The sequence below is a fragment of the Scheffersomyces xylosifermentans genome, assembly GCF_036884685.1.
Source record: "Scheffersomyces xylosifermentans strain CBS 12540 chromosome Unknown RJT20scaffold_4, whole genome shotgun sequence".
Taxonomy (NCBI): domain Eukaryota; kingdom Fungi; phylum Ascomycota; class Pichiomycetes; order Serinales; family Debaryomycetaceae; genus Scheffersomyces; species Scheffersomyces xylosifermentans.
Window position 1 is genome coordinate 198017 of NW_027042942.1, and position 18602 is coordinate 216618.

The 18602-nt window shown below is 41.7% G+C and overlaps 6 protein-coding genes and 1 non-coding gene across 7 annotated transcripts; 2 read left to right on the forward strand and 5 right to left on the reverse strand. All coding sequences in view use genetic code 12, as the record gives it.

Moving 5' to 3' along the window:
- The first annotated feature begins 116 nt into the window (after positions 1 to 116).
- On the forward strand, positions 117 to 1784 carry RJT20DRAFT_127795 (uncharacterized protein). Its single transcript, XM_064917086.1, has one exon. The coding sequence runs from the start codon at positions 183 to 185 to the stop codon at positions 1422 to 1424; it is 1242 nt and encodes a 413-aa protein (XP_064774110.1). The 5' UTR covers positions 117 to 182; the 3' UTR covers positions 1425 to 1784.
- On the reverse strand, positions 1785 to 2658 carry RPS23A (40S ribosomal protein uS12). Its single transcript, XM_064917087.1, has one exon. It carries the CDS (start codon positions 2402 to 2404, stop codon positions 1967 to 1969), a length of 438 nt encoding a protein of 145 aa, XP_064774111.1. The 5' UTR covers positions 2405 to 2658; the 3' UTR covers positions 1785 to 1966.
- Positions 2659 to 3418: 760 nt separating this feature from the next.
- On the reverse strand, positions 3419 to 4847 carry ANT1 (Ant1p). Its single transcript, XM_064920044.1, has one exon. It carries the CDS (start codon positions 4495 to 4497, stop codon positions 3493 to 3495), a length of 1005 nt encoding a protein of 334 aa, XP_064774112.1. The 5' UTR covers positions 4498 to 4847; the 3' UTR covers positions 3419 to 3492.
- A 1125-nt stretch (positions 4848 to 5972) lies between these two features.
- Positions 5973 to 7484, reverse strand: RJT20DRAFT_127799 (uncharacterized protein). The gene has a single exon (XM_064917088.1). It carries the CDS (start codon positions 7391 to 7393, stop codon positions 6059 to 6061), a length of 1335 nt encoding a protein of 444 aa, XP_064774113.1. The 5' UTR covers positions 7394 to 7484; the 3' UTR covers positions 5973 to 6058.
- A 28-nt stretch (positions 7485 to 7512) lies between these two features.
- On the reverse strand, positions 7513 to 7584 carry RJT20DRAFT_t89. Its single transcript has one exon. It is a non-coding gene; the product is annotated as a tRNA-Gln (tRNA).
- A 1271-nt stretch (positions 7585 to 8855) lies between these two features.
- On the forward strand, positions 8856 to 9777 carry RJT20DRAFT_41308 (uncharacterized protein). Its single transcript, XM_064920045.1, has one exon. The coding sequence runs from the start codon at positions 9001 to 9003 to the stop codon at positions 9493 to 9495; it is 495 nt and encodes a 164-aa protein (XP_064774114.1). The 5' UTR covers positions 8856 to 9000; the 3' UTR covers positions 9496 to 9777.
- Positions 9778 to 10146: 369 nt separating this feature from the next.
- GLT1 (glutamate synthase (NADH)) lies at positions 10147 to 18463 on the reverse strand (the record flags this gene model as incomplete). The annotated part of the gene is made up of 2 exons (XM_064918620.1): positions 10147 to 18318; positions 18450 to 18463. The coding sequence occupies 2 exons, from the start codon at positions 18461 to 18463 to the stop codon at positions 10275 to 10277; spliced, it is 8058 nt and encodes a 2685-aa protein (XP_064774115.1). The 3' UTR covers positions 10147 to 10274.
- Positions 18464 to 18602: the final 139 nt, after the last annotated feature.

Genomic DNA, 18602 nt, shown 5'->3' on the forward strand with positions numbered 1-18602 from the left:
CTGTCATCATCGTACATCCACCAACATATATAAATGTCGCATTTAAGAACTAATCGCACGACATCCGACATCCTCTCACCGACATCCATTCATTCTTTCATTTAATGAACTCAGTATACGGCTAGTAACAATCAATTTACTCTTCTCTTAAGCACATTCACTTCAATATAGAACATATAAAAATGTCTGATACTGGTGGTCAGTCGCTTGAAGCTGAAATAGCTGATTTGAAGGATGAAACAGTGGTGAATCCTGACGAACACGAAGACCTTGTTCCCGAATCATATGATGAAGATGAAGGCGAAGAGGACGGCGACGACAATGCCGATGAAAATGCCGAATACAACGAGGATGACGATGACGAAGACAACGTTTACTCAATAAAATCCCATAAAATCAACCGTGATGGAGACGGACAGACCACTCAAACCAAGAAAAAGGTAGTCAGAAAGGCAAAGAAGCACTTATTGGAAGACAACACCAAAGTCAGAGAAACCATAAGCGCCCCAAGAGAAGATTATGATAACAACAATAACAATAGCAATGATTTCTATGATAACCAAGACCCACAAGCGAGAAAGAGAGCACTCTTAGAAGAGAAGATGGACCAGGCCATCAAGACTAAGTCAACTAGGCGTAGAAAAGCAGACGAGGATGATTTGGAAAGAATGCAAGATGACAAGATCGACTATCTCAAAGACCAGATGATCAAGGCTGCAAATTCCGACGTCGAGAAGAATTCTCAAGGACAGATCGCAACAGAAAAGTTGAAGTTGTTAAGAGAAGTCACAGATATATTGTCCAGAGCAGATTTAGCAATCTCCATTTTGGATAATAACCTCTTGGAAGCTGTCAGATTGTGGTTAGAACCACTTCCTGACGCATCAATGCCTGCTTATCAGATCCAAAAGGAGCTTATTGGTTCCTTAGAAACATTACCAATAAAAACAGACCACCTCGTGGCTTCAGGTATAGGGAAGGTACTTGTATTTTACCAACGTTCCAAGAGAACGGAACCTACTTTGAAGAAAATCGTCGACAGACTTATTGGAGACTGGACAAGACCTATTTTGAACAAATCTGACTCTTACAAGGACCGTACTATTCAATTCGGTGAGTACAACAAGAACAGATTCACCAACCAGTTGGCTTCTGCAAAGAGTAACAAGCCTAAGGAAGCCAGAACATTATACGAAGAAAATGCAGAGAGAAGAAAGAGAGCTGCCATTCCTAGTGCCAGAACTGCAGCCTATAAGATCGCTCCTAGAGTGGATGCCAGTTTATTGAGAAGACAAGCCGGAAGAGGTGGAGGATACGACGAGAGATTCAGAAGAATCAATCAGAAATTGACTCTGATGTCGGTCAAGAAGAAGACTTCCAAGAAGGGTGGTCCATCGATTGAAGGTAGAAATTTGGGTATCTAAATCTTCTTATGTTATGCCTTTTGAAGCCTTGGCTTCCAACTCGCTTGGTAGAGTCCAAAAGAGACGTATCGACACCGTTGCATAAATAAATATTGTATAATAATGAATGGAAAATTCAATTGATATTAATATAGAAAGGCAAGGTCATACTGTAATGTAAAGAACGAGACAGGCAGCCTGGTCCATAAATTCCATTTAATGACACCCAGTACAGATTTATTCCCCAAATCACAAAAGCGAGAGGTCTTACCGTACCACAGTCTGAATCGAATGACTATCATATTACTTCCTCTTCTTCATTCACCTTTGTAACCATTATATAAGCTCCACTTTAACGTCTTCCATTACACTCTACAGTCATCCATTTTATAAATGTATGCATTACCTCTTGAGGAAAACCTTTCAATATACACGTAAATTTAAGAATATACAACCATAAATCCGACAGCTAAGAATTATACAGCAATTACCAACTTGATATTATTATAAGATATATTGATAAATGTAGTAAGTGATAATCTGTGTTCTTTGGATTGGAGCATTTATGATCTTGGCTTTTCCTTCTTCTCCTTCCACAAGGCTAACAAGGAAACACCGGAGACCTTGACGACCTTGAATCTGACACCTGGGATATCACCCTTAGCCTTACCTCTTCTACCGAAACCGGCAATGAGGACTTCGTCGTTTTCGTCGACGAAGTTCAAACAACCATCGTTTGGAACGAAGGCAGTGACCTTCTTACCGTTCTTGATTAATTGGACTCTGACACACTTTCTGATAGCAGAGTTTGGTTGCTTGGACTCAATACCGATCTTTTCTAACACGATACCCTTGGCGTGGGAAGAACCACCAAATGGAGAAGACTTGAAAGCAGTACCTAACAATCTGGACTTGTAAGCTTCGTCAGCCCATCTGTTGTTACGACGGTGAACTCTTAATTTTCTAGCAGAGTTAAGACCTCTTGGTTTACCTTTACCCATGATTAATTATTCCTATTGGTGATTAACTAGACAAGAAGACTGAAGAAGAAAAATCTCTGATAAATTTTTTTACCTGGAAATCTGACAATTGGTGATAATTCTGTGTACGACAATATGGCACTGTAAGTGATTTAGTTAGCGCGCATAGTTAAAATTTTTCATAGTTAAGCACGGGATTGGAGGAGTGCACAGGGAGGAGAGTGCTGGTGGTAGGCACACGCAAAATGTGCACACGTGATGGGGTTTGAGGGATGAGGGCTGAAGCCCTAGAAATCAGGAATTGGGTGCGAATTGGTACATTAAAAAACAGAACAATGTTTGGATGGGTTGTTGCTACCACAGTTAGTGACTGTGGTGATGGAGATGATAGAGGTAGAGGTGGCAGGTTACATAACAAATTGCTGTGCACAATAGTAGAAAGGAGTCAAGAGACGTGAGCCAATAGGGTACACTTCAATTCTTTTGATATGATAACATCGAGCAATTCTTTCCTCTTATCATATTGTCCTATTAGCAAGATACTGACTTGATTGATAGATACTTCTCTTAAAACTTCCTCATTATCATTCCCCACCGTTATCTATCCAGCCAGCCTCGTTGCTTATTTCCTGTCTTGTCCCTCATCTTACGTAAGTTCCTGATTGAAACTTCTACGCGCTAAAAAATAACATTAGGTAAAATTTGACAGTGTTGCGACCAAAAGGTGGGGTAAAGAAAACACCCTTACCGCAGTAGCACTCTAACTTAGTCCAATTCTCGGCTATCACCCCGTACATATATGTCTGCTCAAGAAGTCAACTAGTGTTGGTTGCATAGGATTAGATCTATCGCTTAGAGCCAAAAACAGAAGAAATGATCTGAATATTGATATACGAAAATGGCCTTAGAAATCTCAAGAAACAGATAATCATTAGATAATCATTAGCAGTAAAAGAACTACTTCATAGTCGAATCTTTTCCATATTGAAGATGCTTTGCAAATTATGGATCTCTACATTACGGTTTACAATTTCTCATCGGAAAACAACGTAGTATTCTAAAAGTACTCTAATCGTTTAGTCACTATCCACACGATCAACGTCTTGGAATCACTTTTTCTTCTTCAACAAGTGTAGTAAGAACAAGAATAACATCTCGATTTGGTCCTTAAACATGAACAACAAACCCTGTACAAAAACTCCCTTCAATAATTGAGGAGCAATACCCTTGTATAAACCGTGGAATTGCTCTGTTTTCCACAAGTGAGCCAATGCATGGGTGAAACTGTCGAATTTGATATCATCTTCGTCGTCGTCACCTGGTTGAGGCTTCTCGCCCTCCTTTCTAACCTTGGACTTCTTTTGTAACATGGCTTTTGACACAATCAAAGGTTGTGTGGCTACGGTGGCCAAAGACTTGGCTAACACACCGATGGAGAAACTCTCTAATGGGCCCAAGAACTCCTTGTTACCATAGAGAATTTGCTTCAATCTTTCGTACGAACCGTACGTAATCGATGGGTTGATACACAACACCAAAGATACTCTCAAGCCTCTCCATAAGCCAGTAATGCCGTCCTGGTCCAAGATTTCTTTGGTTAATTGGTACAATGTCTTATGAGACTTGTCAGTCTGCTGTTGAGTAGTCACTACACCAATTGGCATAGTGAATAACTGTGAAATAGCAGCAGCCACGGCACCAAGGAACAACTCTGTCAAAGTGTTGGCCTTGTGGTTTGGAATGTGCTTGTACATGTTAGCATAGATACGCTTAACAATGGTGTACCAGTAGAAGTAAGAGAAGTTTTGGGCTGCTGTTCCCAAGATAGATGAGAACAAACCGTGGTACCATCCCAAAACACCCTTTTTGGCGTAGATCTTTTTCAACACATCGAGAGTGTTCTTATATTTCAAATCGCCACTAGGCGTGCTCTTCTGCTTGTATACGGAGTCCTCCAAGTCGGAGTCTGATGGGGAGGCGGATTCAGTCTTAGGATGCTTTTTCACCTGAGTCTGGATCAACGTTTTACTTAAGTCCAAAGGGTAGACCAAGGTATTTGCGATAACGGAAGCCAAAGCACCGGAGGCAGCCTTTTCTAGCGGTGTAAGAGACATTGTGGTGGAAATCCGATGTTATGAATCAAAATGAATGCTAGTAAACAGGATAAGTCTGTTTAGATGAGTGAAAGTTGCTGAAAGTATGGTTTCTTGTGTGGTTAGCGTAGATGACGTAGAAAGCCAATAAATAATAGTGTATAGTTATAAATACAACAAAAACCAGGTTGTCGTTGCACAGCACCTAAAAGATAATTCTAGCGGATGCTCTCTATATATATATCTAAGTATAAAAACGAGGAAGCGTCTTTTCGTGATTTGTAGAGGGGTCCGGATAACTGAAATTGATAACGGCCGAGCTTCAGCTACCTAGTAAAAGAATTCTGCCCAAAGGAGTATACCCGCAGAAAGTCGAAATAAAATGCTAGGACGGGCTAACAGGCTAATGGAGACAAAAAGACAGAGATGCAACACAAAACACAGCAGTCTCGAACAAATGTTCTATATTCGTAATATAATAATAATAATAACAAGAATAGGAATATGAATAGCTGTAGCACAAGAAGGGGAAGAATCTCTAAGTGCGAGCCACTGATTTCAAGGCGATGAGGATTATATATATATACCAACACAACACAACACAAGCAATCACATTGATTCTATACAATGGTAGAAACTTGCTATATGCACCCGTAGGTATCCTCAGTTGAATTCTCCAACTTTTTTGATATAACACCGTGCATTGGCATCAGTGGTTGTACCTATGTTAATAGCTTCCCACAGTCTAACTTTTCATTCTCCGGTCCCTGTCCTTTGGTTTGCCCCGATTTACCGAGGAACGTCGGCCACAGACTACACATGCAAGCGATTTCTATTTTCGCCGGTTTCCGAGGATTGTCCCCACAGAAATCTGAGACCCAGTTCAACACGGGTATGATTGATACCCAACAACAACAAAAGCCTCCAACCATCGTCGTGTGGTGCAGCATACCTCTATGGTACGCGGAGTATGGCGTGAGATCTACGTGGGTTAAGCATAATCTTGCTGAGTTCTAATCTTTACCATGGAAAGATGATTGTCCAAACAAGGTTATAAGACCCGTGCCGCAACTCAATTTTCGATATCGGCAACAGATGCGGAGTAAAACATCGATCTGTTCGGTGTCTATGGGGTAGTGTTATATACAATAAAATAAATAAAATATGGCTATTGCAATGTCTGGTTACCGGGTCCCATGGCTAATGATTCTGTTGCTTATCTCCATTAAATCCTAAAGTGGAGCTTTTTCTCTTTTTTATATGTTGTCTATTCTACGAAAGTCCTCTCTTGCGGTTGGAGACATTAGGCATGCATAGTGCCTGTTCTTGGTGTACTGCAGCTCCATTTGACCATTTGCAGTGAGTCTGCAAATAAATGAATCCAATTGAGAAAATGTGTATTAGCTCATTGTAAAAGGGTGCTGGTAAGCTGCATTTACAAGAAGAATCCCTTTTCAAAGAACTATTCTTAATGGTTTACTACATTTTGTGTTTTACTCTTTTTCTTTTGTTTCACTAATCTATAAAATCGCCTAGTCTTATTTTTCTTTATCAACAGTTCAATATGATCTATCTCTATGGTTCATACGATGAACTGCTTGATGTCTTTATCTATACCACTGGTAATAATTACTTCCTTCTTGTCCTTATTTTCAAAAGAAAGGAAGTCCTTGATCTTTCCGGAATGAGCCTTCAACTCTACAACAATCTTCTCATCCAACAAATCTATTCCTCTCACTACTCCATCTTCTCCCGCTACCCACACTCCGATGCTCTTTTCATCTGCTACCCTCCATGAAATAAGAGCTTGCGAGTACCTATCTTGAGGAGATAATGTGTTGAAATTTTTGAGAATTTGGTTTCTCTTAATCTGGATACTTTCATCTTCTGTCTTCTTTAAGCTGGGCAACTCTTTTAAAGAAACGACAATTAGCCTCATGTACGGTTCGTGGGATGTGCCAACAGCTATTAGAGGTACCGAATCACCCAATTGTTGAATTGCAATATATCTTGGGGAAAAGCTTGATGAAGAGAATTCCGCGTCATTAAGTGAAATTTTATATCTTAAAGTTAACTGCTTCCCGTTATCTACTGTCAAGACATCTAGCAAAGTATTTTCATTTTTTGCAAGTACGACCACCAATTGGTCGTTGTAGTTTACTACATCAAAGCTGGTACCCTGAGTCGCCAATTTATACTCTGAGAGAAATTCGAATTCGTCTCCCACAATTCTGAAGACTTTAAGAAAGAAGTCCCATCCTAATGATACAATATACTGTTGACCTTCGAATACGATATACTTAGCATCAACTACCAATCGCTTGTGTGCCTGGAATTCAGCTACACGCGTTAACTGAATCTCTCCATTGCCAAAAGTGTATGTGTAATTGTAAAATTTACCATCCATTCCCACCAAAACGAGGTGGTCACCATCAACCAAGATCTTCTTAATAACAATTCTGTTTAAGACATTGATAAGTGAGAATATAACTTTTTGCGATTCCAAATCTATTCCAATTAATCGAAAGTCATTCGTCGTCAAGAAGAGGACATTGGTCTTAGCATCGTGACAAGAGGATAGCACTAAACTGCTAATCTTCGGCGATACTAAATCAACTCCAATATGAGGATATGGAGCAGTCCAATGGCCGATTTGAGATCCTATTAATTCTTTTAATTCAACGCTCAACTCCTCGTGAACGTCTATTTGTTCAAATTGTTTTCTAAGTTCATTATAGTTTATTCTGTCGTTCACAATTTCTTCTAGAGTTTCATCTGAAGATGGAAGCTTCTTAGGGTCTATTGGCTTACCATGTTCTTCCTCAAACTTCTTTAAAGTTGCATGATAATGATTATTCTTCAAAAAATAGGCAATAAGACCGTGAACAGACTTGGTTTCTTGCTTGTCGGACGACATCGCTACTCAATTTCCTTTCTTAGAACAGTAGTATTTGTCATATTATCATTCATGAATAGCTGAAGGATGTCATTTTAGTTCAAGTCACGTGAAAACATAAACAGAAAGTTAAAAAAATAAGGTCGTACCCGGATTCGAACCGGGGTTGGTCGGATCAAAACCGACAGTGATAACCACTACACTATACAACCTACTTGGGTGAACATTTAAGATTCTGAAATTTGAAGTAGTCTTATGTTCACGTGATCCTAATCACGCGAATTTAGGGTAAAACGTGCCAAACTTCATGTGACCTTGGTTACTTGCGGTGTGGATGTGTTTGTCTGGGATGTCTTGGATTTGGTTATGTAGAATCGAAGTCTTCAAGTGTCTCTTTCAGAGTTCATGATATGCCTTGAACTACAATTCTAGTATTAAGATCTATAGTGACTTCGCCAGAAGTGAATCATCGGTTACAGCATTCTATCACAGATATCTACGCTGAGATACCTACTGCGAAATAAGAAACTTACAGAGGAAGAAATAATGTTTGATGACGTAATTTATATGAATCTATCTCTTCAACAGTCATCGTATGTGGAAAACGATGCTTTGGGAATCTTCTGTAAGGCTGGAGAGTATTTTAGATTCTGATTTAATCATCGCGCAGCCAAATTATAATGTAATGACTGATCCATGTAATATTACTCTACACGGAACACTCCGTCGAGAGTCCCTTAATTATTTTGATATTGCACCATAACGAAGATTTCAGACCTAAGCAAAGCAATGGAGGTCTCGCGTAAATGTTTAATTAAGGAGACGAAAAGACGAAAAGAAACTACTGATCTCCCGACCCCTTCGATTTCTCATTATTATCGACTTTATTGGCAGAGTAGTCCGCAACGACCTATTCACAGAACGGCCGTAATAAACCCCTCACAAAAATGTGATGCCAGTTTCTCTATCTAGCCAATAATTATCTTGTGCTCTTGCTACCTAAATCGCTCACTAACTGATCTCATCACCCTACACTCCTTACAATTCATTAGCCTACTACTAATCTCAGTCATTCTGAAGTTTTCTTCAGGGCCACAACTCATTTCCTTCGTAGCATGATACCCCCTCCCCCTGACTCCCTCACTATCCCACCCAAGAGATTACCATGCCACCATGCACAGTGCTGGCTCGCTCCTCATGACTTTTCACCAGCCTTACATCACTCTTCCGTCCTACCTATTAATAGACTGCGCCGCATCATTCCTTTTTATTTCTCTTTTCCGCGATGCTACGCGTTATCGGATTCATACACACCAAATCAACCAGCGTTTGCATAAAGCCGGTGCGAGATGTTACTCCGCCGCAGTAACCAGGCACTGAGTTTAGGTATTGTCTATGATGCTGACGTTTTAACGAAGAATGGGAGGAACTTTAGAGCCAGATATAAATATTATGGTTGTGCAGTACATTTGTTAATATTTTGGAGGAGGTATATAATACAATCATCCCCAGTGATATATATATATTATCATTACTACCTATTATCATCGTCTTTTTAACAGCATTCGAGGAAAGTTAACTTTTTTTTTCGTTACTTTACATTACTTTTCACTACAAACAATCTCACCATGTATATCCCAGAACTCCTCAAAAGAGACGTCATGTCCACTGCTCAGTCATTCAGGAGCTGGGACACTTGTATGGCCAACAGAACATGCAAAATCACTGCTATTGTTTTGATATGTCTCGGTGGTCTTTTCTTGATCTGGATCTTCGTCACGTTAGTTCAATGCTTATGTTTGGGAGCTAGTTGTTTGGAAGCCTTGTGCTGCTGCTGTTGCAGAAAATCAAGAAATCAACCAACATACGTTGTCCAACAACCTCAACCATTCAACCCTAACATGTATCCACCAACAGGCCCTCCTATGAGACAACTGGCAGGCTACCAACCGCCATATCAACCACCATACCAATCTCAACAACAAACCAGAGAGCCACAAAGAGCACATTTCACTTCTAACAATGGCTACGAACCAGTAGATCCATTTGAGACCAGACGTCCGTACGCTTCTGATGAATTGTCTTTCGAAGAAGACAAGAACCAGTATAGAGGCTACCGTTAGTTTACTTCATCACGAATATATACACGATACCATGATAATAGGCTTTACCATTGTAGACCAGATTTTTATTGTGAACCGTCATTATGAGTTATCTAGAAGAACTCCTCTCTTCTTCTTTGTGGAGTTTCTTCCATCTAGAAACAACAAAAATCGGATTGATAGACATTCCATGAATTCAATTATCCGTTCTTAAAATAGAAATAATCAGCCAAGTGCATTTCCACCATTAAGCCCCCCTAACGACAATGCTATGTAACACATTATTACCGAGGGACTCGGCAGCTTCCCAGAAATATAACCATTAAACATTACTTCTTAAGATGTACTGCCTCCATACGCTTAGCTAAAATAGGGTACTGCATTCACTGCGCCTCTTCAGATTTTGCAACTATTGATTTAACATGGCGTCTTAAGGGGCATAGAATGATGGCAGTATTAGCTTACAGGCCAGTCCGAAAGTTGTATTGTTTGGTACAGGCCACTGTATAGGAATTGCCATTTCATAGGGTGATGAAAGAATAAAAGTGGTATGGACAATTATATATAGATCTCACCCTTATTATTATGTACTATTATAGTAAGCACAGCTTAATCAGCAGCCTTTCTGTTACGACATCGCCGTCATGGGTTGTTTTCTACACCGCAGCATTATTCTAATATGACTGTTACATTAAAACAAACATTCCTATACACATAAATTAAAGTTCATGTATGACAGCAAGACAGATTAATGACTAGCACCGACATCAAACCTTCTTGCTGTCAATAAAATGACTATATTAAACCTTCTCGGCCAACTCCTCCAACAACTTATAGTTTCTCTGCTCGATGGAACCGTTACCAGGCAATCTGGAGGATCCCATCAAGAAGTTGTCAACTTCTCTTGCACATTGTCTACCTTCTTGAATACCCCAAACCACTAATGATTGACCTCTTCTACAGTCACCTGCAGCAAAAAGATTGTCATCCTGGCTAACTCTGTATACGTTAGGGTCAACAGTAGTGATTGTACCTCTCTTGGTCTTGGTGACCTCTAAGTTGTCGGCATCTGGTCCAATGAAACCCATGGACAAGAGTACAACATCAGCTGGGAAGAATTCTTCACTACCTGGAACTTCAGCCATTTGCCAAGCTCCTGTGTCTGAGCGCTTCCATTCGACTCTGACAGTCTTGATACCCTTCACGTTACCTTCACCGTCATCAACGAACTCCTTAGATAAGATAGAGTACTCTCTTGGATCCTTACCATAGTGTGCGGCAACTTCAGTGTGACCGTAGTCAACTCTGAAGATTCTTGGCCATTGTGGCCAAGGGTTATCCTTTGGTCTGGCTGCTGGTGGGTGTGGTAACAATTCGAAGTTTGTCACAGACTTGGCACCATGTCTAGTAGACGTACCCAAACAATCGTTACCAGTATCACCACCACCTATGACCACAACGTGCTTACCGTTAAGTTGCTTTCTGATATCTTCTAATTGGTCATCTAATAAAGCTTTAGTGTTAGAGTGCAACAATTGCATGGCGAAGTTGATGTTTTTCAACTCTCTACCTGGAATTCTCAAATCTCTTGGGATGGTAGAACCAACAGCAAATATTACCGCATCGTGGTTAGCCTTTAATTCCTCAACAGTGATATCTTCACCGACGGTAACTCCAGTTCTGAACTCAATACCTTCGGCAGCTAACAAGTCGGTTCTTCTCTTAACAATCTTCTTGTCTAATTTCATGTTTGGAATACCGTACATTAACAAACCACCTGGTCTGTCACTTCTTTCATAAACAGTGACAGTATGACCAGCTTTATTCAACTGATCAGCACTAGCCAAACCAGAAGGACCAGAACCAATAATAGCAACAGTCTTTCCAGTCCTGTGAGTTGGTGGTTGAGGCTTGATCCAGCCTTGTTCAAAACCATGATCAATGATAGCACACTCAACAGACTTAATATTGACTGGGTCCTCGTTTATACCAAGAACACATGCACCATTACATGGAGCAGGACAAATTCTACCTGTAAACTCAGGGAAGTTGTTGGTCATCATCAAACGTTGCAAAGCATCGTACCAACGGTTCTGGAAAACAAGCTCATTCCATTTAGGAATGACGTTGGAGATAGGACAACCAGTGTCAGATGTACAGAAAGGAACACCACAATCCATACATCTGGCAGTTTCAGTCTTCAATTCTTCCTTGGAGAGTCTGGAAGTCATTTCATTCCAGTCCTTTGCTCTATCCTTGGCATCTCTGTACTTCTCATTACGACGCTTGTACTTCATGAAACCACGGAGTTTGTCCAATTTGACTGGAGCCTTCTTTTCATTCTCAATGTCGAGAATGGTGTCTTCAACATCCAATACCTTTGGCTCCTTGTGGCCATCCTTAGCAGAAACAGTAGTTGAAGGACGGTGGACATGTCCCTTCTTAATCTTTGCAGCTTCACCATTGGTCACATCAGCCTCTGGATCCTCTTTAATGGACTTGAAGAAACTGTTCAACTCTGACTTCTTAGCTTCTTCAGCCTTCTTCTTCTCCTTCTCGAGAACCTTCTTATAATCGTATGGAAGAACCTTAACGAAACGAGGTAAGATTCTGTTGAAGTCGTTCAAGATGCGGTCTGCAACCTCAGAGTTAGTGTAGTGACGGTGGTCTTCGATCAAGCCTCTCAAGAAAGCAATTTCAGTAGGTTCAGTAACTTGAGACAACTCGACGGTGTTGGCGTTGACTCTTGTATTGAAGTCTTGACCCATGTCCAAAACGTAGGCAATACCACCACACATACCAGCAGCGAAATTTCTACCAGTTCCTCCTAAGACAACAACACGGCCTCCAGACATGTACTCACATCCGTGGTCACCAGTACCTTCAGTAACAATGGTGGCACCTGAGTTTCTGACAGCAAAACGCTCAGCAGCAACACCTCTAATGAAGGCAGTACCTGAAGTAGCACCGAAGAAAGCGGTGTTACCAGCAATAATCTGGTCCTCAGCCTTAAATTTAGACTCCTTTGGTGGGTATACAATGATACGACCACCAGAAAGACCCTTACCGATGTAATCATTAGCATCTCCCTCCAACTCCAAGGTAATACCTGGAGCAAGGAAAGCACCAAAAGACTGACCTGCTGAACCAGTACAGTTGACATGAATCGTATCATGTGGCAAACCTTGTTCACCGAAAATCTTCGAAACACGGTAGGACAAAGTAGTACCCAAAGATCTATCGGTGTTGACTACGTCACATTCAATAGTAACAGGCAAACCCTTAGCTAAAGTCAACTCAGACTCATCAATTAATTTGTTATCAAGACGGATGTGCAATCTATGGTCTTGTTTACGAACACAGTAAGTAGCGACACCTGGTCTAATAGTGTAAGCTGGAGTCAAAATTGGAGATAAGTCGATGTTTGCGTTCTTGGTGTTACGCAAATCCTCTCTAACCTTCAACTTCTCTGTTCTACCAATCATCTCATTGACAGTACGGAAACCAAGCTTAGCCATGATACCTCTCAACTCGTTACTCATGTAGTAGAAGAAGTTGATAACATGCTCTGGGGTACCCTCAAACTTCTTTCTCAAATCTGGGTCCTGGGTTGCAATACCGACTGGGCATGTATTCAAGTGACAGTTAGCAACAACCAAGCGGTTAGAAAGTTGGAATTGACCTCCAGACACTTCAATAGCTCTGAACTCGCCGTCAGCAGAGTCTGACACCGTAAATGGGCGAGCTTCGTTAGTGTAGTGGGACTTGTTCAATGTCATTCTCTTTCTTGGAATCAAAAGAGCGTCCTGGAATTGCTTTGAGCCCTTACCTAAATAGGTGATGTGGGAGACTACTTCATTGGCTCCTTCAATTCTCTTTCCAACACCTGTAGTACTAATACCACAGGAGGTAGCCAACTCCTTCAAATCATAAACAATCTTACCGTGTTCTTCAGTTTGCTGAGCGAAACGGTAAGAGTTGTGGGATTTAACGTAACAACCATCACTGTCAATCAAACCGGCAATTACAGCAAGACGACTTTGCTCGTCGGCATTCATGTATTCCGATGGAATACCCTTGCTCTTGTTGTTCAACAAGTCTAATTTCTTAAGTCCATCATATACAGGGTTCCAAGAGCCGGAAATTCTGTAGTGATGAATTTCACCGTGTTGAGCCGACTTAGATACGGCTTTGGTTAACTTCAAAGCAACTTCTCCCTCTGGTCTGGTGCTGTTGAGATGGTCAACGTAGGACTTCAACCAAACCACAACCTCACGATCAGAAGTCAGAATAGAAGAATCGTCAGAGCTGCCGTCACCAATCCACAAACCCAAAAAGTATGGGTCTACTGGAAGTTCAGATCTTCCGGAAGAAAGCTTTGTCTCTGTAAAGTTAATTGGAGCACGGTAGATGTTCAAGTTTTCCTTTGCGCACATTGTCTCATACTCTTCGACACTTGTCTGGAAAGTGTATCCATCTGCAACAAAGCGTGGATCGACCTTGTGGTAGTTATCACTGAGCAAGAGTGAGTGAGCAAGTAAGGCGTCTTCAGGAGTAGTGAAATGACGGGAAATCTTTCTAACTCCTCCACATTGACAAATAGAGTCACTTAATCCGTGGGAAACCTCTTCAAGTTGATCAGAGTTGGCCTGAGGAATGTCAACTGAAACGTTGGTAAGAGCGAAACTTTGATCAGCTGTCAATTGCTTCTCCAAGCCCATGTGAGAGGCTGGTACGAAGGAGGTAATGGCATCGTGAATAGCTTCACTGACGAATTCCTGCTCACCAGCAAGATCCTCTCTCACAATTCTACGAATAAATTCATCAAGCTGAGCAGAGTACTTGTCACTTCCACCGCGATGGTAGTGTTCATCTAAAGCGACGTCAACAGCGTCATGGAGATCCTTGACATCAACCTCGCCATCGTCTCTATCAATAAGATCTGTGTAGAAGGAATTGAGGATGTTGTCCAAGTAAATGTCAGTAACTTCTTCTCTAATAGGCTCGTCCGAGCAACGACTGAACCAAGTGACAGTATTTCCTGACAATGAAGGAGCAGCACCAGTAACCATAAGCTCTAAGTGATGGTCAGGAGTACATTTGAAAGAGACTGTTTCTTCAGAATCGAAGTCTTGGTATTTAATTTCCTTCAACTTTCCTGATTCGGCTTCATTTGCACCAATGACAAGGACTGGTTTATCATCTCCATCAAGCAAGTAGTCACCAATCTCAACTTCCTCAACGAACTTGTCGCCTTCGGTAGTTCTAACAACAGTACCACTAGCAAGACACTTTCTCATCATGATACAACCCATGGCAATCAAAGGAGTAGTTGCGAAACCCCACTCTTCGGCACCAAGCAAACAAGCAACAGCAATGTCTCTGCCAGTTCTAATCTGACCATCAGTCTGCAAAACAACTCTTCCTCTCAAGTCGTTCAAAACCAATGTTTGATGGGACTCAGCAAGACCTAATTCCCATGGTAAACCGGCGTACTTAATGGAAGTCAACTTAGCAGCACCGGTTCCACCGTCACCACCAGAGACCAAGATGTTCTCGGAACCAGCCTTGGCTACACCTGCGGCGACAATACCAACACCAACTTCAGAAACTAATTTAACAGAAGTTCTGGCTCTTGGGTTTGCACACTTCAAGTCGTATAACAACTGCTTCAAGTCCTCAATGGAATAGATATCATGATGAGGTGGTGGAGAAATCAAACCGACACCAGGTGTAGAGTGACGAGTCTTACCAATTTGTTCGGAGACCTTGTGACCAGGCAACTCACCACCTTCACCAGGCTTGGCACCCTGAGCCATCTTAATTTGCAACTCATCAGCATCAGCCAAGTAGTGGGAAGTGACACCGAAACGACCAGAAGCGATTTGCTTGATGGCAGATCTCATGGTGTCTCCGTTGGGGTTCACGATAGATCTGGCAGAGTCTTCACCACCTTCACCTGTGTTAGATTTACCTCCAAGTCTGTTCATGGCAACAGCAATGGTGGAATGCGCCTCCATGGAAATGGAACCGTACGACATAGCACCAGTGAAGAAACGACGAACGATTTCGGTCCATGGCTCAACTTGGTCAATTGGAACAGCCGTAGAATTTTCATAGTCGAAGTCCAAGAGACCTCTCAAAGTACAGTTCTTAATAGCTTCGTACTCCTTCTTAGAGTAAGCCTCAAATGCTTTTTCGTTCTTGTTTCTAACAGCGTCTTGCATAGATGCAATTGCTGCTGGCTCGTTGACGTGAGCATCTCCTCCATCTCTCCAATGGTACTCACCAGTCTCAGGAAGACCAATAGGCTTAATGGTCTCTCTAGTAGGGTATCCACGCTCATGCATCGAGAAAGCATCTTGAGCGATGTATTCGAAGGTCACACCCTTGATTCTGGAAGCAGTACCAGCAAAACAACGGTCAATAACACTGTTATCAATTCCAAGAGCTTCAAAGATTTGAGCACCCTTGTAGGAAGCTAAGGTCGAAATACCCATCTTAGACATGACCTTGAGAATACCAGCGTCCACGGCATATTTATAGTTGTCAACGATCTTCTGAGAAGTCAATGCATCGTTCTTCAATAAACCCTCCTCTTTCATTCTAACCAAAGTCTCAAGAGCCAAGTAAGGATTGATACCGTCAATACCGTAACCAACCAAACAACATGCATGGTGGACTTCTCTGGCCTCAGCAGATTCAATAATAAGAGCAACTTTGGAACGTTGTTTTTGTCTAACTAAGTGATGGTGAACTGCACCAGTGGCAATCAAAGCAGAGATTGGCAATCTGTTGGCAGAAGTAGCCTTATCACTTAAGATGATGACCTGGTGGTTGTCTGCAATAGCCTGGGAAGCAGCTTGACAAATACGGTCGATGGTGTTGATGTAACCCTGGATACCCTGAGACTTTTCAAATGTGATGTCAATCTCAGTGACTGACCACTTAGGGTACACTGTTTCAATCTGTCTAATAGCGTTCAATTCAGAAGTAGACAAGATTGGGGACTTTAATAACAAACGGTTACATTGTTGAGGGTTCATTTCTAACAAGTTTCCTTGAGGTCCAACGTAACACTCCAAGGACATAACAATTTCCTCTCTAATCGGATCGATTGGTGGATTGGTTACTTGAGCAAACAATTGACGGAAATAATCGTATAAGAGCTTAGGCTGCTCGGAAATACAGGCCAAGGCATTGTCGTTACCCATGGAACCCAATGCTTCCTTCCCCTCAGCCATTGGAGCTAATACCAATGAAGCCTGTTCATGGGAATATCCAAAAGCAATCAAACGAGGATCAGTCTGAACGGTGGTAGTAGTGTCCTGGATTTTGTGAGACAAGTCGATGCCTCTTGCCTCTAATTTCTCGATCAAGTCGGCCAAGGAAATCATGCTACCAAGTACCCAGGACTTGAAGTCGAAACGGGCAGCCACGTTCTTTTTAAGTTCACGGTCATCCACAATTCTACCTTCCTTCGTGTCAACCAAGAGCATTCTACCTGGCTGTAATCTTCCCTTTTGTAAAATCTTTTCTGGGGCAATTTCCAAAACACCAACCTCAGAAGCACAAATTACTCTGTCGTCATCGGTAACGTAGTAACGGCATGGTCTTAAACCGTTTCTGTCCAAGTTTGCACCACAGTATCTGTCATCGGCAAAAGTAAATAAGGCAGGACCATCCCATGGTTCCATCAAACAAGCGGCCCATTCGTAGAAAGCTCTCTTTTTTGGGTCAATGTGCTTGTCGTTTTGCCAAGCTTCTGGAATCATCATCATGACAGCTTCTGGAAGAGACAAGACTCCGTTCATAACAAGCAATTCCAAAACATTGTCGAAGGCTGCAGAATCAGAACCTCCCTCTTCAATAATAGGGTACAATTTGTCAAGTTCATCTCCAAACAATTTGGAAGTCATGACACCCTCCTTAGCTCTCATCCAGTTCTTGTTTCCTCTCAATGTGTTAATTTCACCATTATGGGCAGCAAATCTCAATGGTTGAGCTCTGTCCCAAGATGGGAAGGTGTTGGTAGAGAAACGAGAGTGGACAAGGGCGAAATGACACTCGTAGTCAGCGTTAACCAAATCATGGTAGTAAGCATAAACTTGATTAGGGGCTAATTGACCCTTGTACACAATGGTCTTGTTGGAAAGAGAACAAATATAGAACCAGTTGTGGAGTCCAATGGTGTGGGAGGATTGTTTTCTAAGGATGAATAACTTCTTTTCGAAGTCTTTTTGGTATTTCTTTTCGAAATCTTCAGCCGAAAGAGCTTCACCAACCAACTCGTTTAAGACGATAGCTGGTTGCAAAATGAAAGGCTCTCTAGACAAAGATGCTGGGCCTAAAATAGAGGAGTCGTGTGGGACTTTTCTCCAACCCAAAACTTTCAAGCCCAAAGACTCGGCGATACTTTCAAAAGTGGTTTTGGATTTTTCGAAAACGGATTCATCTTTCTTGAAGAAGAGGTTACCAGTACCGTACTGGCCTGGGGGTGGTAAGTCCACTTCACAAGCGTACTTGAATTCACGCTTGAAGAAGTTATGAGGAATAGACGATAATAAACCGGCACCGTCTCCATCCTTTGGGTTTAATTCACCACCTCTGTGGGTCATATTACAAAGAAGGTTTCTACAGTCAGAAACGATCTTGTGGGATGCTACACCCTTTAAGTGACAGGTGAAACCAACACCACAAGCGTCCTTTTCCAACTCGGGGTTGTACAAACCCTGGGCGACAGGCAAAGCCGAGGCCCATGACTTGTTTTCAGGAGACTCATCGTAGTCGTAGATGTTAGTCTCGCCAAACTCCTCTTGTGGGAGGTAAGAAGACATGTTATGACTAGAAAGAATGTTAGTAATTGACTATGGGTGTCATTTTGTAGACATGGGCAAAGAAAAAGGTAAAATCGAGAATTGAATGGGCCATTTTTGGGAGAAATACAACATGTGACAAATTTTAAACCGAGTAACTCGAAGTAGATCATTGCAACTGTATTCAGTATATCACGATAGCCGACTTGATCTTCTTTTTGCAGCTTTGGGTGCCATTTTTTTACCAGACCAATAGCACATTTCGAAACTATTACACTGTGGAACGCATTTGACTATTCGCATCTTTTCATT